The sequence below is a fragment of the Erigeron canadensis genome, chromosome 1 (assembly GCF_010389155.1).
Source record: "Erigeron canadensis isolate Cc75 chromosome 1, C_canadensis_v1, whole genome shotgun sequence".
NCBI classification, from domain to species: Eukaryota; Viridiplantae; Streptophyta; class Magnoliopsida; order Asterales; family Asteraceae; genus Erigeron; species Erigeron canadensis.
In genome coordinates this window covers 60,055,989-60,083,573 of record NC_057761.1, presented here as the reverse complement: position 1 = coordinate 60,083,573, position 27,585 = coordinate 60,055,989, and the positions used below count along the sequence as shown (strand labels likewise).

General features: G+C 33.9%; 3 protein-coding genes across 3 annotated transcripts; 1 reads left to right on the top strand and 2 right to left on the bottom strand.

The window, feature by feature from the left end:
• The first annotated feature begins 508 nt into the window (after positions 1–508).
• Positions 509–8,175, top strand: LOC122598680 (beta-galactosidase 9-like). Its single transcript, XM_043771263.1, has 19 exons — positions 509–637; positions 946–1,041; positions 1,130–1,242; positions 1,423–1,489; positions 1,812–1,904; positions 1,993–2,136; positions 2,322–2,410; positions 2,531–2,636; positions 2,838–2,925; positions 3,010–3,131; positions 3,320–3,484; positions 4,173–4,402; positions 4,616–4,731; positions 5,334–5,431; positions 6,005–6,115; positions 6,427–6,537; positions 6,820–7,028; positions 7,151–7,499; positions 7,757–8,175. The coding sequence occupies exons 2-19, from the start codon at positions 946–948 to the stop codon at positions 7,883–7,885; spliced, it is 2,436 nt and encodes an 811-aa protein (XP_043627198.1). The 5' UTR covers positions 509–637; the 3' UTR covers positions 7,886–8,175.
• Positions 8,176–11,526: 3,351 nt separating this feature from the next.
• Positions 11,527–14,740, bottom strand: LOC122579136 (RPM1-interacting protein 4-like). Its single transcript, XM_043751249.1, has 4 exons — positions 14,490–14,740; positions 12,365–12,667; positions 12,112–12,294; positions 11,527–11,763 (listed from the first exon to the last, which is right to left on the bottom strand). The coding sequence occupies exons 1-4, from the start codon at positions 14,493–14,495 to the stop codon at positions 11,731–11,733; spliced, it is 525 nt and encodes a 174-aa protein (XP_043607184.1). The 5' UTR covers positions 14,496–14,740; the 3' UTR covers positions 11,527–11,730.
• Positions 14,741–16,906: 2,166 nt separating this feature from the next.
• Positions 16,907–19,237, bottom strand: LOC122596533 (probable serine/threonine-protein kinase PBL10). The gene is made up of 5 exons (XM_043769134.1): positions 19,019–19,237; positions 18,655–18,793; positions 18,433–18,566; positions 17,339–17,444; positions 16,907–17,154 (listed from the first exon to the last, which is right to left on the bottom strand). The coding sequence occupies exons 1-5, from the start codon at positions 19,235–19,237 to the stop codon at positions 16,907–16,909; spliced, it is 846 nt and encodes a 281-aa protein (XP_043625069.1).
• Positions 19,238–27,585: the final 8,348 nt, after the last annotated feature.

Below are 27,585 nucleotides of genomic sequence, written 5' to 3'. Positions count from 1 at the left end.
CGTGCATCGCACGGGCCAAAAATCCTATATATATATATATATAGGTTTTAGGTAAAATAAAACAAGTATTAAAGTAAAACAAATAAAACAATAGGTTTTTCTTCTGTAATAATCAACGTGCATCATGAAAATCATTTCACATCAATTGCTTCGTGATTCTTTGTGCATCAATTTAACCATGATTTAAGGGTCAAGATTTTGCCTTATTTATTTTACATTAATATTTGTTTTACAATTGTACACTGCATTAAGAAAAAGGTGAAATTCATTATTAGTTCCTATCTCTTTTTCCCTTAATTTGTCCCTCAATTTTTAGTACTGTATTAATTAATTCCGCAGTACGTATGTATATGATGAACATTTATCGTGCCAAGAACACAAGTATAACATGAACTGTAGAAGAAGCTATATAATTAAGGCCAGCCGATCGATCTTTAATGTAAAAAATAATTAAGATATGGATGTTTGTAAACAATGGCTGCAGCTGCTTATGCTGTTCTTCTTCAGCATTAGTGCTACTAACTGTGAGTTTTTCAAGCCATTCAACGTCACCTACGATCACAGAGCACTTATCCTTGATGGACAACGTAGAATCCTCATTTCCGCTGAATTTCACTATCCTCGTGCCACTCCTCAGGTATATCTATATAGCTCTTGTACATAACGCACTACTCTCAATCTCTGTTCAAGTTATATATATATATATATTGGTAGATACAAGACTATGTTTCATATCAGTTTGCTCACATTATATCCTATCTACCTTTTTCCCGGCCTTGATGTACGATAATCACATCATATCAATATTAATTGTACTATGTTCATATATACGATGATAGCATATACACATATGTGATGTACGTTATCGACCTTAGTAGTGTAATCTCTCATCGATCACTCTTAATAAAATCACCTGATATGATGGATGTCATGATGATGATGCAGATGTGGCCTGATTTGATTGCCAAGACCAAGGAATGTGGGATTGATGTCATTCAAACTTATGTCTTTTGGAATGGCCATGAGCCCCTTCAACAACAGGTGCGCTAGCTAGGCCGCTACATACCTAGCTTGTTAATTAATTAATACTTGCAGCCCGAGTCTTATTTTCTTCACTTAATTTGTTCAGTATAATTTCGAGGGACAATATGATCTTGTGAAGTTCGTAAAGTTGGTGGGAGCTAGCGGACTGTATCTTCATCTCCGAATAGGTCCATATGTTTGTGCAGAGTGGAATTTCGGGTCTAATCAACTTTCCCTGCCCAATTTTATTTAGTTTGTATTCAGTAACTAGTGCATATGTTAATCAACCCTTTATGTAATGTGAATATATTTCATGAGCAATCACTAATAATGATAATCAAAAGTATCAATTGCTTGACCATTTCTACTATCTAACACTAAGAAATTATGACTTTGCAGAGGTTTCCCTGTGTGGCTTCGTGATATTCCTGGAATCGTATTCCGAACAGACAATGCACCATTCAAGGTACCACTGGCTGACCAAATAAGTTATGTCTACATAATCCATCACTTATGTATCTCATTTCTTGTTTTTTGGATACAATTTATGAATGTTATGATGCCATATATGGTTCGATATGCATTTTAATAGTTAAATGTGACAGCAGGTCAATACGCTTGCTAGCAGCTGTTTCTACATTCATCTTGTTACATTCTTCATACATAGGCCATTTAAGATATATAGCTGACTATTTTCAGGGGTTATTGTTATTACTTTGTGTTAATTAGAGGCTGCAGGTAGTGATTGATAATGGTCAATATTATTAGTCATGCACCACCTTTTGCAGGTTGAGATGCAACGTTTTGTCAAAAAAATAGTAGATATGATGCGAGACGAATCTCTCTTTTCTTGGCAAGGTGGCCCAATCATTATGATGCAGGTTTTTCTTTAGGTGCTACCGGCCTTTTGTCATTTGGTAAATACTTACGACGGTCACGTTTTCTTGAATCTAACTGTCATTGTATCAGATTGAAAATGAGTACGGAAATATTGGAGGCTCATATGGTCAAGGGGGGAAAGACTACATCAAATGGGCTGCAGAAATGGCTGCTGGACTTGGAGCTGGTGTCCCATGGGTTATGTGCCGGCAAGATGATGCTCCAGAATACATTGTATCTTCCTGATCTATCAACTATCCATTCACTATACAACATTTAGAATACTTAGACTGGCAACAACTTAACTTTACGAGCTGATTATGTGTGGATCACCTATCTTTATTTTTGGATTCAATGGAAAAGTGCCGACTTTTGTTTCTTGGTTTGGTTGCTATATGTCTCTCTTCTCTTTCTTGCAGATAGATACCTGCAACGGGTTCTACTGTGATGGTTTCAAACCTAACTCCGATAAGAAACCAGTAATGTGGGCTGAGAATTGGGATGGATGGTGGTATGAAATTCTTTGCATATTTGTCTTCACATTCTCAAGCTTGAACATGTTAAGAATTAGAAGTACTTTATATTCCATTACATTTCATGCAACTTAGTTTTTCCATCCATTCACAAGGATTTCCCCCTGGGGAGAAAGACTTTTTCATAGGCCCGTGGAGGACCTTGCATTTGCAGTTGCTCGATTTTATGAACGAGGAGGAAGCTTTCAGAACTATTATATGGTATACTAAGCAATGCTGAATTTCCATCCTACAAAAATAAAGAGTGTTAATCAATCTATCATACTTGATATATGTCCCTTATATTCTTCTCGTCAAATTACCAGTGGAGTGCTTAATTTCTGTGGCGTTGGAAATTCGGTTCTTTAATTTTGTCTTGTTGCAGTAGTCATTGATCAATAATGAATTTTCTTTATGGACCAGTTTTTTGGTGGGACGAATTTTGGACGGACTTCTGGAGGGCCTAACTATATCACTAGTTATGATCATGATGCTGCAATTGATGAGTATGGTAAGATCAGTGCATGCATGTATATATGTAACTTTTTTTTTTTATTGCTCATAGTGGGTACTGACGATGATCTAATCTGTCTAGGTCTTCTAAGTCAGCCTAAATGGGGGCATCTAAAGGATCTGCATGCTGCCTTAAAGCTTTGTGAGCCTGCACTAGTTGCTGCTGAGTCAGCTGAGTACATAAAGCTAGGATCTATGCAGGAGGTTTTCTAAAGCCCTCGGCTTTTAAATTTTATTGCAATGTTACCTCCTATTACAGAAAAAAAAGAAAAAGAATTCATCACATCAAGTCACATGATTGGCTTCAAAAATAGCCAATGAAAACAATAAGTTTTCATATTAATTATAAAACTTGTGACTCTAAGCTGACATCAGCCATGTTTTTGCTTCAGGCACATGTGTATCGTGGTAATAATAGTATCTGCTCAGCATTTCTTGCAAATATCGATCAAAATAAAGCTATCACTGTATCATTCCTTGGTCAATCATACACATTACCACCATGGTCCGTGAGCATACTACCAGACTGCAATAATAGTGTATATAACACTGCAAAGGTTTGATCATTGTAGTAGTTCTTTACAATCTTCAATTTCCTTGGTAATGGTATGACTTAAATTGCTAATGTAGTAGATGAAGTATATATGCATTTACATCTCTGATGGCAGTCCCTTTTACATATTTCCACACAAGTTTTTGTCACTAAATTTCACTCTGGAAGGACTCGTTGTAGTTGTTCCATGAAGCATATCGTAGCCAGGAAACTTTCCCTTTCATGCTGTCCCTTGTTTCTACCTTTAGGATTTAAAGATGATGACAGTGATATTAGATCTCTCTTTGTTATGAATCATGCTTGACGCATTGTGTGACGTTTACATCATTTCTCTACATTTCAGCTATTTCTCTTTCTATCCTTGTTTTACACTTTCCTCTTATTTCATTTGTAATATCATCGATATAACGCACTGTTTGATTTTGCAACTTTATTTGACCCATGACTTCATAGCAAAATATTGGCTCGAGACAGAATGTGAAGGGAATTGTTTAGCATTTATTATTATTATTATTATTATTTTTTATTTTTTATTTTTTATTTTTTATTTTTTTTTTTGTCTCTTGATAGCACTTTTCTGATATTTTTGCAAAACCTGTCTCGGTTATTTCAATGTTACTTCCCGCTGGGTCCCCCCCCCCCCCTTCCCTCAGGATATTACAAAAATTTTATCTTATTCAAATTTAAATCAGGTTGGGGTACAGACCGCCATCAAAGTTGTGGAAATTAAGCCAAAAGCATCCACAAAAAATGATGCTTCCGGGTACTTAACCCAGAAGGAAGTACCTTTCGTCTCCAAATCATGGATGGCATATAAGGAGCCTGTTGGTATTTGGAGTGATCTGAACTTTACTGTTCAAGGCATCTTAGAGCATTTAAACGTGACAAAAGACCGAACAGATTATTTATGGTATTTCACCAGGTACACCAAGGGTAGAGGTATATTGTTAGAATTTGTACTTGTGACAACTAAATTCTTTGCACATGTTGTGTTAAAATACCTTATTTTACCAGGTACACCATGGGTAAAGTTATATTCAAAGAGTCTGACATGTATCTTCATTTGGTGTCAATTATCCTTATTTTACTCCTTAAAGAGCTTTTAGTAATGCGTTTTTGCGTCTATGAAATGCAGAGTCTACGTATCTGATGAGGACATTGCACACTGGAAGGAAAATGCAGTTAGTCCTGCACTTACAATTGATAGCATGCGTGATGTGGTTCGTATCTTCATTAATGGACAACTTATAGGTAACCTTACTGTTCATGCTGTAAGTAATTTCATATTGTGTGTCTAATTTAATGTTTATCTAATGAATGTCTTAACCTTGCTAGTTTGTTGTGTTGCATCACTGTACATCTTTAGATTCATTGGGGAAATTAAATATTATTGACCTTACACAATAAGATACATTTTTCTTGCTAATTGCTAGTGCATTATGTTTAGTGAAAGTCCCAGCACACTTAGAAGGTGGCAAATTGGGTGGGTTGGACAATGGCTCAAAACTGGTATTTTTGTAAGACTTAGTCCGGTTGACTTGATATTAAACACTTTTTGGCAATTTTTTAATCAAAAGGTAGTTGTCTAATGTTCTTTAAAAAAGCTATCCTTTTTGACGATTTTTTTCAAATAAAAATGATTTAGTTGAGGTTATATGCATTAAAAATACACTTTGGGTGCCTTGCAATTAGTTTTGACTCGTTTACTTCTAACCTATTTTTATTTTACACATTTGACCCATATGCACAGAAATTAAACCTAGCGTGTTCTATTTCTTTGAAATTGCATGTCATGCCATTACAAACTTACAGAAACCTAGCCCTGATGTGTTACAAATGTATTGGAAATAAAGGAAGTGCAAATGGTTACTGGATCAAGGTTGCTCAAGTAGTTCAACTTAAGAAAGGATACAATGACTTGATGTTATTATCGCAGACAGTAGGCTTGCAGGTAATAAAATATCACATAATATGCTTGATGAAGTTAGAATATAGAATCTATATTTATAGTGCTTCCATGGAGGGAATTCTCGGAGAATTCTATGCAATTAGCACTTCCATGTGTGTATTGGCGCCATTTTTTCCTGCAATGGATAGTATTAGTTCGTATTGTAGTTCCTTGAACTATAGTATACCATTTCATTTATATTCTTTTGTTACAGTATCATGGGTAAAATGATACAATCAGATTATAAGGGAACGGATCAAACATGAAGAAAGTCGCTCAAGGGACGAATTGAATCATACCTGCTAAATAATTTCTCTTCTTCAAAAAAAATATAGTATTAGTTGAAAACATGAAGTTATGTAATGTTGTAAACATATATTTAGCAATATAAAACATTTTGGACAAGTATTTTTATGTCGACCAGACTCATTTTGACGTGCTACCCAAACGACCCATTTAACATCTCTATTTCTCTCATAGAAATCAGTCCCTATGTGATATTTTTCTACTAGTGAGTCATAGTATGTAACCAGGTTAATTTATTTCAATCTCAATATAATGTTATACATCCTTCAGAACTATGGTCCCTTTTTTGAGAAAGATGGAGCAGGATTGAAGGGTCGGACCACTCTAAATGGATTCAAGAATGGGGATATTGATCTCACACATTCAACATGGACCTATCAGGTACTTTTCTGATGTACTGCTTTCAGCATTACCTTCAAAGTTCAAAGTATTTTAAGCAATTTCCAGTCTTCTATGCACTTGGTGTTTAATCAAATGAATATCCTACTTTACTTGCTATCTAGCAACGAGGTTTTGAAAATCCAGAATAAGCTTAACTGATCAAGCGTCATGACTTAGTGTAACGTGACGAAGATTACTGATATTTTGCAAGAAAGAAGACTAATGAAAATCAAGCTTTTTTATTTTTGCATCTATATTGGTATAATTAAGATTATGCTTCACCGACCAAACTGCTAGCATTTGTATCATAGGTTGGGCTTAAAGGTGAATTCATGAAATTATATGCTACTGATGCTGACAGAAGTTCGGTTTGGACTAATTTGACACATGACGAAGTTCCATCAATCCTTTCCTGGTACAAGGTAAACCCAACCCCTAGATGTTATGCTTATTTCAATCTTTTTGTATTAACTTATATTGCTCACTAAGAAATTAGAGCTAATCACTGCTCATATATCCCAACACATCCTCTTAACCACCACAAAAATCATCTAAACCAAAGGTCTATCCTTGTGTTTCCACCCAAGCACAAACGAACATTATTAATCCGATTATCCTCAGCTAAAAATCAATTTTCTGTGTGCTCGGAAGTAGTGGCAAGTTATATATACCAATGTTACTTTCTTCTCTTTTATGTATGGCAGACATATTTTGATTCCCCTCCTGGGAAAGATCCAGTGGTTCTTGACGTGAGCAGTATGGATAAAGGTCAAGCTTGGGTCAACGGACACCATATAGGAAGATACTGGACCCTTGTTACCAGAAAATATGGTTGTCAGGAAACTTGCGATTATCGTGGGTTTTATGGTCCAGACAAATGTACTACAAATTGTGGCAAGCCTACTCAGATTTGGTATATTTCTTAGCATATTTCATGTATATTTTTAGTTTTTTACCATGAAACTTAACTAAAAAACTTAACAGAAACATAGTAGAAGTGATTGTAGTATTGATGTAGATATACCTCTAAAACAGGTACCATGTGCCACGATCATGGTTACAGCCATCAGATAATCTACTCGTTGTATTTGACGAGACAGGAGGGAACCCATTTGAGATTTCTGTCAAGACAGTTTTTGTCAAAACTGTCTGTGCTCACGTTTTTGAGGATTATTATCCACCTCTTCAAATGTGGTCCTATCCAAAAGACATCAATGGAGAACCTTCCGTAATCCAGATGGAACCAGTGATGCAATTGCAATGTGAAGATGGTTATACAGTTGTGTCCATAGAGTTTGCTAGCTATGGAACTCCCCAAGGTAGCTGCCAGGCGTTCTCCATAGGCAATTGCCACGCACCAACTTCATCGTCCATAGTGTCCAAGGTAATATACATGCATCACACACACATATATACCGCACCACCGTGTTCCATATCTTGCTTGTTGCTATCTGTTGTTCACCTGGACAACATTGGTGACTTGTCCCTTTTGCTCGCCACCCATGCGTGCTATCCTTGTTTTGAAACCCATGGTTGGCTTTCCAGGCTTGTCAAACTGGTCCCATAATGTTAATTGTTAAACTCTTCCCTATAAAGATCTGTTTCTTATTTAATTTGCTTCAATTAATGAATTGTTGACAGGCCTGTGAGGGAAGAAATAGCTGCAAAATAGAAGTCTCAAATTCTGTATTTGGCGACCCATGCCCCGGGACTGTGAAATCCCTGGCTGTTAAGGCAAGATGTGAACCATCGTCATCAACGACTACATGATGCAGCGGATCATATGCCAAGGGTCGATACCAGAGTAGTTAAGAAATGTCAAAGCACATGCAAAATTCTCTTCATAGTACAAACTAGTTTCAATTTATGTTCAATAATTGTGCGCATGATTGTTTTGTTGGTCGAAGGGTAAGGTTCTTCTCAGAGCCTTTCTATTTATGAGAACCGTGAGAGCATATATATATATATATATGTATATATATATGAAAAGGTTCATGCGAGAACCATTTGAATTGAAAGAACTTCTAATATTATGACTTTATGTTTATATGTAAATGATATATGTGGACATATTCGCTTACATATGAACTATCAAGTTATAGTTATAATAACCTATATTCATATGTGAATAGTTCTCAAATATATATATATATATAGGGGTAAGATATTTTGAGACCACCTCTTATTTTAAGACCAACTAGGACCATTGATTTTTGTACACCATCATCATCTACTACGATATACAAGACTTTTTTTGTAAAAACACTAAGACTTTCCGGCGACGGGCCCACCAGAAAATCATGTGTAAGTTAACTTACACATGTGTAAGTTGTGTAACTTAACTTACACATGATTTTTCTGTGGGCCGTCGCTGGAAAGTCTTAGTGTTTTTACAAAAAAGTCTTGTATATCGTAGTAGATGATGATGGTGGTGTGTAAGTTACGAAAATCAATGGTCCTTTTTTGGATTTTTTTTAGTTGGTCTCAAATTATCTTTCCCCTATATGTGTGTGTGTGTGTGTGTAATGGTTCCGAAACTAGACAAATTAACTTCTGAAGTACGTTTGATCACCTAATTATATACATACTAAAAAGCTATATGCTTTTACAAGTTATCTATATATACAATGTACAAGTGTGTATTGCACATATAAAACAAACACAATAAATAACTTTAAAATTTCACTTTTGACCCCTTATAATTTATATCTTTTAATTTTTAACTTATAAAGTTTTTAACTTCTAGCTTTTGCCCTCATTAAAGTCTTCAGTTTCAGTTTTTTGACACCAAACTTTTGGGCTCTCATGTTTACATCAAACAACTTTCATACATTTACGATTTTACTTTTAAACATTTAGTTTTGATTAATTTCCTCTGTTTCATATATATAGCAGTTTTTAATTTATAATAACTTGCATTGTTTTTTACATATTACATTAATGTAATATTTAAATCAAGACAATATATTACATCACCGTTCATGAGAGTGTCATTGTTTGCATTAATATAGTTATTAATTTGTTTTATGTTTTTAGACATCCTATTAATCTTAGGATTTTGCTAACTGTAGCCCCTAACAAAAACAAAAGTAAGCCATCAGCGACTGCAGTTGGCCAGTTGTGCTAAAGTTTTTTTTTCCTTTGTTGCGCTACCCACAAGTCTCGATTAAGCTACGTACTAAAACACGTTTCTTTTGTACTATTATTTTCTAATAATTTCCAACACAATCAACTTACGGACAACTGCCCAGTGCCCAACCCATATTCAACGACTTACAACTGTTTACATATTTATCTACATAATAAAATATGGAGATTCTGAAAAATAAAATATCTAAAAAATAAACTAGCACGATACCCATGTGGCGGTGATCGTGACAGCCACAATGTAGTGGTGGCAGCGACAGATAGTAGTGACAGCGACGTTAGTGGTGTCAGCGCCGAGTGGTTTAGATAATTGATGTAAAAGGTTAATGAAGATATTTTAAAAGAACTAACATAATAAAACTGAGTTGACAACAAACTTCCTCGCAATAACTAAAATTACATGACGTATCGCTGAAACAAAATCCTGCGGCAACGCGCGGGGTAAACATTCTAGTCAAGAACTAAAACAAAATTTATCCATATATACATATAGAAAACAACTAGATTATTACCAGCGAAATACGCGGGAAACATATATAATGAATGACATGTTAAATTTATATAATATTATAAGCTGATAAATATTTATGCCGATAGTAATTAAACCACTAAAAACATGAAGTTAAATTAGTGGTGGTTAAAATTCCGGTTTAAAGTGATCACACCATTGGAAAGTGGATACATTTTCGTTAAAGAACTTGTTATGTAAGGTTTCCGCTTTGTTTGGATGTCTTTCATGCATCCGAGTATGTTTGCATTGTCATTGTGTTTGTGCTTTAACGTTTTCGTTGAATAATTTAGTTATCCACTAAAATTATTAAGCAAATTTTATTATCAATCTATACATCGTATATTGTGCTAATCTATTCATAATATCTTTGCAACTTTCATACAATATTCTTTTGATATATAAATATGATAGTTTACTATAAATTTCGTACATGTTTTTTAGTTATTTAATAACATAAAACTCGTTGAATAATTATTGGAAAGTATTTCAATCTGTGCATCGCACCGGCGTAATCTAGTGTGTGTGTGTGTATACATATTATATTATATTATCCGGTTTTTTAATCCGGCTCGATTGATCCGACGGTTCCGAACAGTGAAATGGTAAGAAGGTCGGTTTAACATCCGGTTTGGTTTTCAAAACGTTGAATTAAATATAATAAGATACTTATGATGTAAAACTAAATGTTTATAACTTATATTTATTTATTACGTCATATGATAAAAACTCTATAACTTATAATTTAATAAAAACGTATTACATTAAAACATGAAATCTTGTTTTAAAAAAGACAAACTTGATTCTAAATATGAAAAATAATGTAAAACGTAAATAATATTAGTTTCTCGTATCATTAAATAACAATAATTATTTTGTCTACAAATTTATATAAGGAAATAATAATTATTTAAAATTTATGAAATAAAAATTAAATCTAGAAAGCTAAAAAAGGTATATGACATCAATATTTTGATCTAATGGTTCTAATTAAAAGTTAAACTTCATCCAAAATATAAACTTTTTTATTTTTGATTTAAAGTTTCTCTTTTATATATATTTTAAAGATAGAGAACTTTTTTATTTTTGATTTAAAGTTTCTCTTTTATATATATTTTAAAGATAGAGATGAAAGGATAGGAAAAACAGTCGTTTAATTAACTTCTAACCACGAGGAAGGGCATGCTTGCCTCGAATTTACGAACAAAAAAAAAACAATTTACAACCAAGAATTTACAACCATATGGAAAGCACCCGCACACCCACCCGCACCCATGAATTTAAAGAAAGTTTAATAAGCATCTGAAACTCGAGGACGGACTCAATTGTCCTTCAGATGTGTCGTACCAATAAAACTAATGTTTAAAAATATATGCATGGGTTTTGTCAGACATGTGAGGAAAGAAATAGCTGCAAAGTTGGAGTCTGATTCTACACATGGAGGCCCTTACCCTTGGAGTGATAATGCACGGAGCATATCATCTTCATCAATATAACGATACATCAGAATATTATTAGAGAGAGAACAAAAAACAAGAAATATCAAAGAGCATGCGATCTTCAATGGGAACTGTTGGGTAGAATACGTATATATATCAACATTTCCTAAGTGTTGGGTATAATACATATATGTATGATCAAAAAGACTATATAATACATATATGTATGATCAAAAAGATTAACGGGAACTGTTGATTGGTCACATATATCTAGATTTACCTGTTACAAAATTACATACCTGGAAAGGTAATGAAAATTTGACCCAAATCATTCTTGCTATCTTTTTCTGATTTCATTCAATAAAAGAAGCATACAATGGGACAGATAGGAAATAAATCCTCCCTGTACGACAATAGGAAGAGTTTTGCCTACAATCTATGAACAAGAAAGAATGCAGTTTACAAACACCTTGCTTATTTATAAAGTACAATCCGCATTTACTCCAGTGGCCAGCCGGAAGTCACTTTCTGCTCCATGGGAAGCAGCCACACCCCTAAAAAAAGTAGAAGCAATTGAAAATCTTGCGGAGTTGATAGTAATCGTGGCTACTAAATGTGTTGATACAAGTAAATGTGTCAAAATGGGTAGGTTACGGTTATTTCTTAGTACAGAAACGCGATGGGTCAGATTAAGTAGACTTTTTAGTCCATTTTACTTACAAAAGCTATATAACTACAAAAATAATCTAATTGTTGAACAAAACCAACTTAGGGGACACTATCCAAACAGCATTCGACTGATTTGGTTTGCTTCTTGTTTAGCTAAACTTTTTTTCCACCCATTTGCCTCGTAAAAAAACATAATTCCAAAGCGACCCATTCACAAGAAGTGGACCTTTTACCTTTTTACTCTCGGGTCTTTGACCATAAAATTGAGAGTGCTCACTCGTTATCCTCGGAGACTTTCCACCACCGCCATGCTTCTCCTCTCGTACTTTGTTGAATATGTGAGAGTAACCTTCAGCTGAAGCGGGATTACTATCATCCCAGTCACCGAACACCGGAACAGCAGTGCTGTCATCAGGCTGCCAAACCATATGCACCATTAAAATCATATCACAAAGTCCAAGTATTCAAACTGCTTTAGGAACTTACGCTTTCATCACCAAGGGTAACTTGCCTCAACCGGGATCTTCCAGGAGTGGAAGAGGTCACACCATTGGTACCATCAGATGAAACCTTTCTTTCCCACATTGGAGAAGCCGTGTTACTCCTTGTCGCTTCGCTTGACTGGTGATGTTGGGGTGTTGACACCTTTTTAGGATGTGATGGGGAATCAAATGATCTACTTAGATCACCTTCACGGCTGTTTTTTCGTCTTGATGCATCTTGGTTCTTTGGTGTCTCTGATTCAAACTTTCTGGAGTCGGCAGTCTTGCGTTCAGCTTCTTCTTGGCCCTGGAATGAAGGTTCACTATTAGGGGTGTTTGGCTATGTGTACCAGTATGACAGTATCTATTATGGGATATGGAATAATCAGAATCAACAAGATGACAAGTGGGATATTGAATAATCAGAATCAACAAAATGACATATGGGATATGGAATAATATCAATCAATCTCAAGACACCCAACCCAATTCTATAAACTAAATTATTGATCCCTGAAAAAGCAATATAATCAAAATCACTTTCAAACACAATGGCAAAAGGTCAGGAATCTTGGTGTCATTTCTGCATCTGACCTTTCTTTGCTTTCTCGAAGTAGATTGTCTAAAATAAACTACATTATCAAGTAATGCAGCAGCAAAGCGTTGTATACCATCAAGAACCAGAGATACATTTTGACCTTTGTGGTCAAAAGGTTCAACTTTTTAATACCATCATAGTAAATTAAATCAGAAATAGCAGGCAAGAGACTGTTCAGCGTCCATAAACTAGAACCAAGTCCTATCACCTAAAAAAAGGCTCTAATGCTGAATTTGTTAAGCAAGAATGCAGATATTGGACCCTATGTTAAGCTCAACAGAGAGTAATTTCTTAGGAATCAGCATCAAGAACAATTATATAACACGGTACCGTGCAAGAAAAATCTTAAAAAAAGGCATCCTAATTACCAAAAACTCCTAAGTCCTAACGGGGGAACCACACATTATTCTTACCAAAGAAAGACAAGGTTAAATATAAGTAACATGGAAGAAACCATAAGTTTTTTTTTCTTTTTTGTTATGTTTGGTTTCCAAATTAGAAAATATTTGTATCTATGCTATTATTATACCCTGTAGTAATATCTATACTTTGCACGAGGAAGACCAATTGCCACTTTCTTCATGAACAATGAAATCAGGGCTGGAGATAAGTGACACATTCTCAATATAAGTTCATGCATGCACAGATAATTTTGTAAGTGTTCTACCCCGGCCCATCTTCATGTTAGTCTAAAAGTTGGTTTGTGTAAAAGTTCAAATTATGAAGTTGTAAATATGCACATAGAAATTTTCTAGGGTAATTGTTTGCTGCTTGAAAATATTCTCGATGTGGATTAGTTACTCGGTTATTTACTTAAGAAGTTTATGCAAATAAAAGCGCCCGTCTTAAAAACATGTCTAGTAATTTGGTGGACAGTTTTGTGATGCTTGTTATCAGTCTCATTCAGGTTAAAAGGATGATCCTAGATGTAAATGCTTGTCATTTTGTGTCGATCTCAATTGCAATGTTACAAAACGTATAGTATAACAAGATGTTGAGTATTTGCATGTCAACCAAATTGAACCAACTTGTTGGACTCGATGTAGAAATTACTACCTTTTAGTTCATTAATCAAACCTTTCATTTGTCACCTCTAAGGCTTTAATAACAAGTCAAGATTGTAGCACTGTTACAACCCATGAAACTTGTAGCACTGTTATTTGGTTGTCCATACAATAACTCTCAATATCTCTAATTACATGTAATGGTTTCTACTCCTAACAAACCATACAAACCTAAAATATTGTAGAATTGACACTCTGATAATCGTTCCTCCAATTAGCAAATTTCCTAGTGCTAAATTCATCTTTTCTGAAGATTTGCCTGAACTGTTACTTAACTATAAAACTAGTACCAGGAATATCCTAATAGCAGATAAATCACACTGGAAAAACGTCAACATATAAACTAAATTAGCATATCTCACATACAACATTTAAAAGCCACAAAATAAAACCTAAAAGTTACAGAAATACTAGAACATAATCATGATTGTTAAAACAGATCCAAAGGAAAAAAGAATGGAACTTACTGCCATATATATATATATATATGATTGATTGACTTGGCTTTTAGGAAGAGTACTTGTTGAATACAAGTAGAAACCAAAATACACACCCACACGCAATATGGCTCTGAGAGAGAGAGAGAGAGAGAGAATGAAAGGTGGAAATGGCAGCGGTGGGGGACTTCAATTGATCGAAGGGGGTGACTGACAAATCATTCCATTTTTGACTTTTCTTTCCGAAGACTGATTGTTGACTCTCCCTCCCACACACATACCTATCCCAAGCCTTTAAAAATATTTTAATAAACAACTAATACCAGTACTTTTTTTTTTTCGGTTAACTCAATTTCTTAGCATGATTTTTATCGTTTGCCAGAAGTTTTTTAAGTGTAGTAGCATTAGCATAGAAGATCATATCTCAGTTAATTAAAAAAAGTATACATGTATTTCATAATTAATTAACAATTACGAGAGAAAGGCATTCGCGCGTTACAGCGGTGGTGGTGATGTAATAGCGGCGGTGGCGGGACGGGTGGTGGCGAGCGGAGGTGGTGGAGGCGGAGATTGGTGGTGGTGGCCATGGCGCCGGTGAGTAGTGGAAACAGTTATTGATGTAATGTGGTTATGATATATGATACAACATGCATTATAATATGTTCATTGTTGAAACTTAAAATCAATATTGAAATTTTAAGTTAAATGTTGAAAATCAATAATAGATATATTTTATAATATAGTATAGATTAAGTATAAGCTATAATATACATATTTGACTAAATGTATAAAAAGGGAACAGTGAGTATGGTGCTATTATGCAACTAACTTGGGTGAAAACCCCTCACATACTAATTTTTAATGTTTTGAATAAATGTTTGCGTCCATATGTTTTTTATTTTTAAAAAATGACATGTCAGGGGTTTTTCACCCAACTTAAGTGTCTAACAACCTCATATTCCCTTCCACATGTATAAAAACGTACAAGAAATTAATGAAGGTATTACAGTATAACTTTTCAAATCTTGACAAACTGTATGCAAAGTAGATTATAACCTTTATCAAATATTTTTAGCCTTGTATTATCTATACTACTTAATAAAAAAAATACACCTTCCGTTGAAAGTTACATAGGGGGAATTGTCCAAAATACACCCCTACAAAAAACAACCCTCTCCTTAATTTGAAAGTTTTAATTTTAATTGATTGTCCATTTATGCTATGTTCATTAATCACTACATGAGACATCTTGTTATAGGTATCCACTGCAACGCACGGGTACCATGCTAGTATTATTACATAGGGATAAATATTCACATGTTAGTAATTATGAAAAAATATTTATAGTAGGAACGAATTAAGATTTTAAACATTGTATGTTGACAAATTAATATAAAAAGTTCTAATCATGTAACCAACTAATCAAAAAACTTGGGCGTGACATCTCATATGGGTTATCACGTATACCAATTGTATATGATTTGGACAATTACCATGTTGTCAACATACAATGTCCAAAACCTTAGTTCATTCTCACTATAATACAATAGACATTTATTCATGGTTATTTACATTTCGGGGTACTTACCCCTATATTATATATATATATATATATATATATATATATATATATAAGATGGATGTCCGCATGATACGACAAAGATAGTGGTAACCAGTGGCGGATCCAAACAGTTTTTTCGCAAGGAGCACCAATCATTAACGACGTACACTTTAACGAATGGTAAAAAAAAATAAAAAGGAAAATTAAAATATCGTGTCATACAATGATATTTCATAGTCCATATAGTATATGCATAATTAAATAATATTTGCCCATTAGTTAATTAAATGTTGATTAAAACTATTTTTTAGTTTTAAAGCAATATCAATATTATTAAAAAAACTCATAAAATAAAAGTCAAAAGTCCATTTGTTAAATTATTTAAAAATTTAAAATCATAAAAACAAAATACCTCTTTAAACATCCCTATAAAATGTAAAGCGCTATGTAAGAACTTTTGATAAAAATATAAAATAAAAGGCTTTTGGTGATTTATTTTATATTCAACCTATCTTAAGTTCTTAACCTACAGTACTACAAGACGTGAAAGAGTAAAAGAAGGAACGTTACCAGATATTTCAACTAGCAAGTGGGCTTGGAATTCTTTTCTTTTTTTATCTTGGGCTGAGACCCTTTATAACCCTTTATAACAATAACAAATACCAACTGAAAACGTAGGATAGAAGTGATCGAACTATTTGATATAAACTACGAAAAATTTATAACAATTAAGCAAACTCGAGGAGCGGCATGGGATCACCCTCATTGTAAGGTGGATCCGCCACTTGTGGTAACCGCAACGGTTTGGTGGTGATTCGCGTACTAGCATATCGTCTTTTGCTTTATACTTTGATTCTTTTTGGTCTTGGGCTCTTGGCCTGGCCCATCAATTATCAGTGATTATCAGTTCCGGCCCTGATTGCATCTTGTCAAACTCCTTCAAAATTGTTAGCATCCGTGATTCTGAATCCATATCATTGCAACTTGTATAACATATTTTTGCAAGATTTTTATAGTAGTAGTTTTCTTCAAATTCCAACCAATTTTCTTTTTCAAGGAAGATTCGCTTCCCTGTTAGAATCTCCGCGAATACCACTTCAAAACCGGAGAGATTGCTCTGTAGCAGCAAGGGTCCTAAAAAAATGAAATGGCATTTGTTTAATTAGAAGTATGCAATTGCCTTACCGAACTACAGCTATAATGAAAGCTTTGCTTGCTATTGCTATTCATTATTGGTTTGTTAGTTTTTGTTGTTCCTTTTATTATTGTCATTATTAGGGGTAGTAATTTGAGACACTTGAGACTTGAAGTAACTTACCACACCCGGGATAATAGTAGCTAGGATCCCCTTTATCATACGCACATGTACAGTAACCGTATACTATCTTAGTAACGTCATAATCTGAAAGCTTCGCCGTAAATTCCTACAAGTATCGTAAATACGTTAAAACCGATGATGGCGTGTCAAATATATAGCATTAAAAAAGTAAATCAGAGTAAAAGTATGGCAAAGAACCACCTCCCACGTTTGATATAATTGTGAGAATTAGCTCACAATAACCTAGAGTGGCGGTCTGGCGGTGGTGTGTGGAGGTTATCCGTTTACATATGACATTTCATGTTTGTATGATTATGATTGGCAGTCGATGGGTATCTAGTTTCTAGTTTCATCAAGATGGACAAGAGTGCACTGCAGTGTGCAACCGGTGGTGATGTGCAACTGGTTTGGTGGTGGTTAACCTACAAATCTTTTTTCAAATCCCATATATATATATGGGGGATGGGAATATAAGGCTGTTAGTTATCTAAGTTTAGGTGTCAAACACTCACATATTGTTTTTTTAATCCATAAAAACCATGGGGGCCCAAGCATTTATTCATTAATCAAAAAATATTAAAAAATTTGTATGTGAGGGGTTCCACACCTAAGCTTAGGTGCCACACAACCTTATATTCACTTTTCCCTATATATATCTGTGTGTTCTTAATTAAGAGTACTGGGCGGTCAACCGGTCAGCAAGCAATGACTTGACCCTTTGAGTGTAGTATGTTTCTCTGCTATTGAAGATTTGAAGTCACTATCTAAGCTCGTATGATAATATTGCTATAAGCTAGGGTCAAAACTAGCTTGCTCCATTGATAATAAAGTATCGAGCCATAGACTTTCAAACGACCGATTAACTTATAATTACTTGGGGAACTAATGTATGAATCCTACTTAGTTATGTGCATTCATATGTGAGTGGAAATTTGGAACTGTAAGGTGTTTGTGCTAGAGGACGGGACGTAATTAATCGTAATCTAAAACATTTGATATTGACTGTTTTCAGTGAAATGGGATAAACAGCTACCCTATCACCTTACTTGCATTTTGTACTAAATTTTAAAGCAAATACCAAAATAGCTAGCTACCTTGTCAAGCATTATCTTGTATCTGTATAGCCCAGACTCACTGAAATTTTCCATGTTGTTCAAGAAAACAATTCCTCGAGCAATTCCTACTGCTATTTTCACCTTTGTAGCCAACGAAAGTCGTGCTACAGCTCCTACACGCAAGACATATATAAATGATGAATTTGCAATGAAACTTCCATTGTTACACGGATTTGATTAACGTCTGGGCTACGTACTTACCACTACCAAGGAGCTCATCAAAGTTTCCGTTATGCATGAATTCATGCACAAGTAAGAGCTTTTCACCTTCCAAGCAGTATCCTATGAGTTTAACAAGGTTTGGATGACGGTAGTTTTTCTTCATCATTTCTAGGTCAAACTGCATTCAAAGTGATCAACTGTCACCACTGCATGCATCTCATGAAAGAAGTATATATATATATATATATGCAGATAATGCAAAGTTTTATTGTAATAAATATATATTGTATATGCGTCCATAAGTAAATGTTGGAAAAGTAAATCCAGACCATTAAGTGATAATCAGAAATAATGGTAAAATAGTACGTATATGCTTCAATATATCGACCTTTCCTAGACTTACATGTCTGTACTGAAAAAGTTTCCTAACGACAACGGGCAAACCGGTATCATCCTTACATGGGGAATATGTCATTTTATCGACCCAACCTTTGTAAAGCTTTCCAAATCCATCCTTGCCCAAGCTTATGTGATCTCCAAAGTTTCTTGTCACGCGTGCCATTTCACCATATGTGAACTTTATTAAATCTCCAGCCACTATTTCCCAACTGTGATCATGCATTTCAACATTAATGTCTTCAAGGATTTTTGGTAGTGAGCTGCTTGTATCAGATTGGTCTTGAGAAAAGAAAGAAATGAAGTGGTTAAAGCTTGCTAATTTATACTACTATAAAACAATTCGAAATATATAGATGGGAATTAATTGAAAGATGTTGATATATGTGCCTACATGAGTCTCTTGATTAACAATACTGTACGTTCTAAAAAACAATTCTTTAACGGCTGAAAAAGAAAGAAAGAAAGAAAGAAACTGCTCAGTGCCACCTTCCGCGGGTTTTGAGCCCCAATACCTCGACGGTGTATGGGGAGGTTAAGTTGTAGGCAAACTAACCTTACCTCTACCTAAGTAGAGAGGCTGCTTCCATGTTCTACCTAAATGGTAGAAAAGGCCCTCCAACCTTTGCATAGGATGAGGATCAAACCTTTCCATGTATAACAGCTGAAAGGCCGTCATAATATCGACCTTTTCAAATAAATTAACTGGGAGAAAAAGAATTTGAGACAGAATTTTACTTGTGAATTCTGAAATGGCAGATGTATTCTTTCGAAAATAAGTAGAACAGATGACTTTGACAATTCGTAAGCAAGTAAACTTTGTTCACATTGAAATATCAGTATGATTTTATGTATTGGTTACGTACTTAGAAATTGATTTATATACTGTAGTTAATTAGTTATCAATGCACCAATACCAACATATATAGATCATTGATGAAAAAACATTATGTATACCAGAAATTCGTCTAATCTCAAGAACAGGAAACTTGTAAATCTTCCAAGAGAATACAGTCGATAATCTGGCATATTCAACCTGTAGTTACAATAGTGCCTGAAGTGAGGCCACAACCTCAGTCATGGTTGGGCGTTTTTTTGGAACGCTATGCAGACAATGGCCTGCAATTTGGGCAAATCCCCTTAAGCATTTGTGAGAGATCGTTCCCTTTATATTAGAATCAACCATTTGATCTAACTTACGCTCCCTTAGACATTTTTGAGCCCACCTTACCAAGCTACATTCATCTTCACCATAACGTATGTCCACTGGGAGCCTCCCTGACAGCAACTCAAACAATACGACCCCAAATGCATATACATCTGTTTTCCTGGTCAGTCTTCTGGTATAGAAATACTCTGGATCCAAATACCCAAATGAACCCTTGACACTAGCATCAACGAACGACATTGATTGATTAGTTGGGCCAATTCTGGACAAACCAAAATCCGAAATCAGAGCGGCTAAATTTTTATCCAAAAGAATGTTTGAAGTTTTGACATCATGATGTATGATTCCGTGATGGGTGCCGATGCCTGTATGAAGATAATCCAGTCCGTGTCCAGCACCTATGGCTATCTTCATTCGTTGCACCCAATTTAAAGGAATCTCGGCTTTGTGTAGATGATGATAGAGAGTTCCATGGCGCATGTATTCATAAACAAGGATCATTTCGTTTTCTTCATCACAATAACCGATCAGAGACACCAGATGACAATGGCGCAAGTTACAAAGCATTTCAATTTCGGTTCTAAACTCAGATTCCCCCTGGTTGGACATGGAATCCAAACGCTTTATAGCCACAAGTAGACCTAGTCCTTGACTAACTACGACATGGACTTGCTAAAGTTGATGATGATGGCATAGTTATTGATATATAGTATAATGAGGTTTCCACCAAATGTTTTGTGATACATGCAGGCTGCTGGGCTTTAGTAATGACAGTTTGAGGGAGGTGTGTGTTTTAGAAAAGTTCAGGTTTAACTGTGCCAGAAACAATCCCCTGCGTGTGAATTGAAGAAGGCCGGCCTATAATAAAAAAAGAAAAGGGATGAGTATGTTTCAGCTTATCAAAGAATCAAAGTCAACCTACCAATTAAGGAATGGCCTAAAAATGTGGTTGTGTTTTATCCTTGTATATTTAAACATGAAGAAATTTTGAAATAACGAACAAGTCGGTTGTGATTATTATTATTGTTTAATAATGTTCGATTACAAACAGAGAATAAGGATGAAATCTAAACAAAATGTTTAGAAATCAAATACAGAATAATAAACTGACAAGCAGAATGATCAGTATGATCATAAACAAGAACCACAAAATTGATTTTTAAGAGAAAGATAAACTGGAAATAATATCGTTGTATATCCCGAATCCAGAACCCTAAGCAGGGTTATATACCCCTGCTATTTCTTCTTTGCCCCCTCAACAATTCTTTTCTTGTCACTTTTAGACTTTCTTCTATAATTACAATCTGCACCCTTGAACTTTACCAGACCTTGATAAAAGCTCCCAAACTTATAATCCTGCATAATTCTTGAAAGTGTGTAAGTAGAAATACAACTAAATCAAGTTAAGATTGTTTATCATTTTTACATTCCCCCTCAATCTTAACTTGAAAAGGATCAAATAAACCAAATTTAGAACAAAGAAATTTATGTTGCTCAAAACTTAGACTTTTGGTAAGAATGTCAGCAACATTATCTTGTGAATCTATTTTGAACACTTTTATTAAACCTGCAGTTATCTTTTCCCTTACCAAATGTAAATCAATTTCCAAATGCTTAGTCCTTTCATGAAAAACTGGATTTCCAGCAATTTGAATAGTAGATTTGTTATCACAAAACAGTTTTGCAGGTAAAATATGATTAATGTTCAAATCTGTCAACAAATTTATAATCCAAAGAAGTTCACAAGTAACAGTTGCCATGGCCCTATATTCAGCTTCAGCTGAGGACCTAGAAACTGTTTGTTGTTTTTTACTTTTCCAGGAAACAAGATTACCTCCAAAAAATACACTAAAACCAGTGACAGGCCTTCTTGAATTCAAACATCTACCCCAATCAGAATCAACATAACCAACAAGGTCTAGTTTATTATTTTTTGTCATTTGAATACCTTTTCCTGGAGATAGTTTTAAATATCTTAACACTCTAAAAGCCAACTTAAGATGAACATCAGTAGGAGCATGCATATACTGACTAAGAGCATGAACAGAATAACTTATATCAGGCCTCGTCAAAGTAAGATAGATAAGCTTGCCTATTAATTTCTGATAAACAGAAATATTTTTCAGGATTTTTTCATCATTAGAACTTTTAGGAATGGTATAATTATTCTCCATAGGAGTTTTTGTAGGTTTACTGCCAAGCAAACCAAACTCATGCAATAATTCCATACAATATTTCCTTTGTGACAAACATAAACCAACAGTATTATAAATAACTTCTATTCCAAGAAAATACTTTAACTTCCCTAAATCTTTAATCATGAACTTATTTTGCATAAACATTTTTACCTTTTCAATCTCTTTTACATCATTACCAGTTAAAACAATGTCATCAACATATACTAATAAGGCAACAAACACAGAACTTTTATTCAAGGTAAACAAGGAATAATCACTTTTACTTTGTTTGAATCCATATTCAATTAAAGCACTTGTTAATTTTTCATTCCATTGTCTAGGTGCTTGCTTAAGTCCATATAAGGACTTCACTAGTTTACATACTTTATTTGAACTAATATCATAATATCCTTCAGGTAAACACATATACACATCCTCATTCAAATCACCATACAAAAAAGCATTGTTAACATCTAATTGAAATAAGGGCCAACAATTATTCACAGCAAGAGACAATAAGCATCTAACAGTCACCATTTTAACCACCGGAGAAAAGGTTTCATCAAAATCTAAACCTACTCTTTGACTATAACCTTTTGCTACAAGCCTAGCTTTATATCTTTCAATTTCCCCATTTGCTTTGTATTTAATTTTAAATATCCATTTACATCCTATAGGTTCTCTTCCTTTAGGAAGATCAACAAGCTCCCAAGTATTATTTCTATGTAAAGCTTCCATTTCATTATTCATAGCTTGAACCCAGTTCATATCTTTAGAAGCTTCACTATAACTCTTAGGTTCAACACTTTTATTTAAACTTGTAATAAAACATAAATTTTCAGAACCTAAGTTAGAGTAATTTACAACTTTCTCTACACCATACTTGACTTTATCATCTAAAACATAATCTTTAAGATGTTTGGGTAAAACAGAACTTCTTTCAGACTTTCTAAGATTAGCAGTTTGATTTACATTATCAAGGTTAATGTTTTCAGATTCAAAAAATTGATAATTATCAGCATGTAAACCATTTTCAGCATGTATAACATTTTCTGTATTATGTAAATCATTTTCAGCATTACTAAAAAGAGTGTTGTCACTAATATTTCCCTCAGAATTCTCATTTTCAGCAGAAAATGTTGCATTTTGATGATGAGATGTGGTAGACTTAGAACTGCCAGGCAAAGAACCCTGTCCCCCAGGGCCTGCAGTAGTCCTATGACTGCCATCCATCTCATTATCACTGCCCTCACTTCTGTATTTGTCTCTCACTTCATCATTGGGATTGGGCAACAAGTCATTTGAATTGTCAAAATAGTTTTCATTAAAAAAATTTAAATGAGTAATACTTTCATCATTAAAAAATTTAGACTCAACTGAAAATTTTTTAAGTTTAAATGGAAATACAGTTTCATAAAAATGAACATCTCTTGAAAAAAATATGTTTTTATTATCCAAACTATATAGTTTGTATCCTTTTTTCTCATTTGAATAACCAATAAAAACACATTTTTCAGCTTTACTACTAAATTTATCATTATTATTAAGAATTGTTGCATAACAAAGACAACCAAATGACTTGAGATGTGAGAGAGATGGTTCAGAACCATAGATTTTATAAAAAGGTGAGTGACCATCAAGAACAGAAGAAGGAATCCTGTTAATTAAATAAGTAGCAGTTAAAATACATTCAGTCCACAAATAAAGAGGAAGTTCCCCCTGAAACAGAAGAGACCTAGCAACATTAAGAAGATGTCTGTGTTTTCTCTCAGCAATACCATTTTGCTGAGGAGTATACACATTTGAAGTCTGGTGCATAATACCTTTGCTAACAAAAAACTGTTTCAAATCATTATTTACAAATTCAGTCCCATTATCAGATCTAAAAGTTTTAATTTTCTTGCTGAATTGATTTTCTATTAATAAAACAAATTCTTTAATATTTGAATTTACTTCAGTTTTAGATTTGATCAAAAAAGTCCAGACAGCCCTAGAGAAATCATCTACAACAGTTAAAAAATACTTGAAACCTTCTTTGCTTTGAACTTTATAAGGACCCCATAAATCTAAATGAACAAGTTCCCCTATATCTTTTGAAACATGATTACTTAGAGGAAATGGTAATCTGGTTTGTTTAGCTTTGTGACAAATATCACAAGGAGAATCAGAAGATCTAAAGTCAATTTTCAAAGTATCTTTTAAAACATTCAAAACTTGATTACCAGGATGACCAAGTCTACTATGCCACAATAATTGAGAAGCATAACAAGTATATATAGCATTATTAGTCACACCTTGGCAAATAGAACTTTCATCAATCATATATAATCCTCCACATTCATTACTAGTCCATAGAGTCTTCCTGGTTTTTAAATCCTGAATATAACATCTAAATTCATCAAAACCTATAAATCTTTTGCTATCTCTAGCCAGTTTATGAACAGAAAGTAGGTTCACACAATATTCTGGAACAATCAACACATCAAACAATGTTACCATGTTGTTCAATTTAAGATTTCCAATCATTTTGACTTTAGCTAAGGTTCCATTTGGATGACCAACAGTAAGATTAAGATCAGAAACATCAATTTCATCAAAAATATTTTTAGAAGAATATGTCATGTGTTGATTTGCACCAGAATCAGAAATCCAACCAGAATGTTTGGTTTTAGAACTGGTACTAGAAGAAGAACAGAAAAATCTTTCAAAATTTTGATTAAAAAAACTGTTTGAGTTATAAAAAGTACCTGCCATGTTAGCAAGATTGGCAGAAACTCCAGGTTTTTCATTAAGAAGATTCATAAGTCTAGACATCTGTTCATTTGAAAGAGAAAAAGGAGCAGAAGTAGAAGAAGAAGCAGTAGTAGCAGAAGAAGAACCATTATCATTAACACATTTGTCAGACATCACATGATTATTATAAATTCTTCTTTGATTTGACTGAGATCCTTGAAAATTAGTTCTCTTCTTATAACCAGGTGGATAACCAATTAACTCAAAACACCTATCAATAGTATGACCTATCCCTTTACAATGAGTACAATTAAGATTAGTATTAGGACCTCTATTGATATAGTTGTTATTTCCATTAAATCTTTTCTTGTTATCCACAAATTTAGACACAAATGCATTAGAAACAGATTTACTAGTCACAGTATTAACAGAAGCAGTTTTGTGAGATTCTTCTCTAGACAATAAAGCATAAGCACTTTTAACAGAAGGTAAAGGATTATTAGTAAGAATTTGACTTCTAACTGAATTATATGAATCATCAAGACCCATAAGAAACTGCATTAGTTTTATTAACTGATTATGTTCTTGAAAATCTTTAGCAGCATGACACACACAAGTAGGTAATTTAATCAAGGCATCAAACTGTTTCCACAAAGAATTAAGTTTATGATAATATTCAGATAATGGTGAACCATTTTGACACAAGGAATTGATTTTATTATGAAGATTAAATGTAATAACACCATCAACTTTATCATAAGTTTCTTTTAATTCATTCCAAACAACAGTTGCATTTTTTGAAAAAATTTGTCCAAGAAACACTTCTTCAGTTACACAATTAAGAATCCAAGATAAGACAACAGCATTACATCTATCCCACTGTAATGCTAACACTTCATTATCAAGAGGTCTAACACAAGTACCATCAATAAATCCTTTTTTATTCTTAGTTTCTAATGCAAGTAACATAGCACAACTCCAAACATTATAATTCTCAGTTCCTTTTAATTTCAGACTAATAAGTGGAGTATTAGTGATGTCACTAGCATGCAAATACAAAGGATTACCAAAGTCTAGTTTACTTATCTTAGTTTCAAATTCATTTTCTGATTCAGATTCTTCATTATGCACAGAAGCAGGAGGAGTATTTCCAGTATGAACAGAACCAGGAGGAGTATTCACCATTTTATCAAATTAAACACAAATTTAACAATTAACACACAAACAACACACTTCAATCAATTAAAGAAAATAATACACAATCAACAACACATAAACACTTTTGACTAATAACAATCACAGAGAAGTAATAGAGAATAATAACAAAAATATAAGTAATAAAAAAATTTTTGAAAATAATTCTAATCCCTCAAAAGTGTCAGTGACAGGATTCCAAGTCTCTCAATGAAGACCGGTCAAGTATTAACACAATTGATTTTGTGAGATTAGAATATATATATATATATAAAACTTTATTGAAGAAAATAAGAGAAAGAAGATCAACAATACAGTGCTTTCGGCAGAAGGTAGAAGAACCCTAGATCAGATCTTGATTCACTTAGTCAAGAGAGATCCAGGATCAGCAACAATAGATCTGTTCTTGATTCACTAAGTCAAGAACAAACCCTAAAACGAGGAAGCAGCGGAAAACCACGAATCAAAGATGAACAAACCCTAAAAATTAGGGTTTTCAAATCAGGGTTTCGAAAATCGAAATACGCCCTGATTGAACACTAATCTTGATCAGAAGCACTAATCAGAGTAACCTGGCTCTGATACCATGAAGAAATTTTGAAATAACGAACAAGTCGGCTGTGATTATTATTACTGTTTAATAATGTTCGATTACAAACAGAGAATAAGGATGAAATCTAAACAAAATGTTTAGAAATCAAATACAGAATAATAAACTGACAAGCAGAATGATCAGTATGATCATAAACAAGAACCACAAAATTGATTTTTAAGAGAAAGATAAACTGGAAATAATATCGTTGTATATCCCGAATCCAGAACTGTCACACCCCACCTTAGGCGGAATCGTAGGATATGACAAAAAGATATAGCAATAGCACATGGACTTTATAATAGAGTCATACTAAATGAAATCAAAATAAATGTAATTCCCACAAGCGGGATAAGTCTAGGCAACACGCTTCAAATATCAAAAGATGTAACAAATAGCAAATAGAGTTCAATGATTAAATGCAACTAGGAGTCCATGAAGTATCTCTTTATTAGTCTTCCTAAATGCCTTATGCTCAATCTTCTTAAGCATTGTTATTACCTGAAAATGAATGCTCGAAAATGTCAACATAATGTTGGTGAGTTCGTAGGTTTAAAGTAATACAAATGAATTTGTTGTGCATGATATATGAGGTTTGGACAATAGTGTAAATATAAACATGTGGTAGCATACTAAATACTGATCAATGCCATCATAGTTATCCAACAACACAATCCCCATCACTCCTGCCAACAACTCAATCATGCTTT

Coding starts and splice junctions, on each gene's coding strand:
- LOC122598680 (XM_043771263.1), top strand. CDS start 946: ATGTGGCCTGATTTGATTGCCAAGACCAAGGAATGTGGGATTGATGTC. Junction 2,926..3,009: donor TGCTGCAATTGATGAGTATG/GTAAGATCAGTG, acceptor TAATCTGTCTAG/GTCTTCTAAGTCAGCCTAAA. Junction 5,432..6,004: donor CGCAGACAGTAGGCTTGCAG/GTAATAAAATAT, acceptor TACATCCTTCAG/AACTATGGTCCCTTTTTTGA.
- LOC122596533 (XM_043769134.1), bottom strand. CDS start 19,237: ATGCATGATCACAGTTGGGAAATAGTGGCTGGAGATTTAATAAAGTTC. Junction 18,567..18,654: donor TGATGAGCTCCTTGGTAGTG/GTAAGTACGTAG, acceptor TCTTGCGTGTAG/GAGCTGTAGCACGACTTTCG. Junction 17,155..17,338: donor CTACTATTATCCCGGGTGTG/GTAAGTTACTTC, acceptor TCATTTTTTTAG/GACCCTTGCTGCTACAGAGC.
- LOC122579136 (XM_043751249.1), bottom strand. Junction 12,295..12,364: donor TTACCCTTGGTGATGAAAGC/GTAAGTTCCTAA, acceptor ATGGTTTGGCAG/CCTGATGACAGCACTGCTGT. Junction 11,764..12,111: donor AAAGACCCGAGAGTAAAAAG/GTAAAAGGTCCA, acceptor TACTTTTTTTAG/GGGTGTGGCTGCTTCCCATG.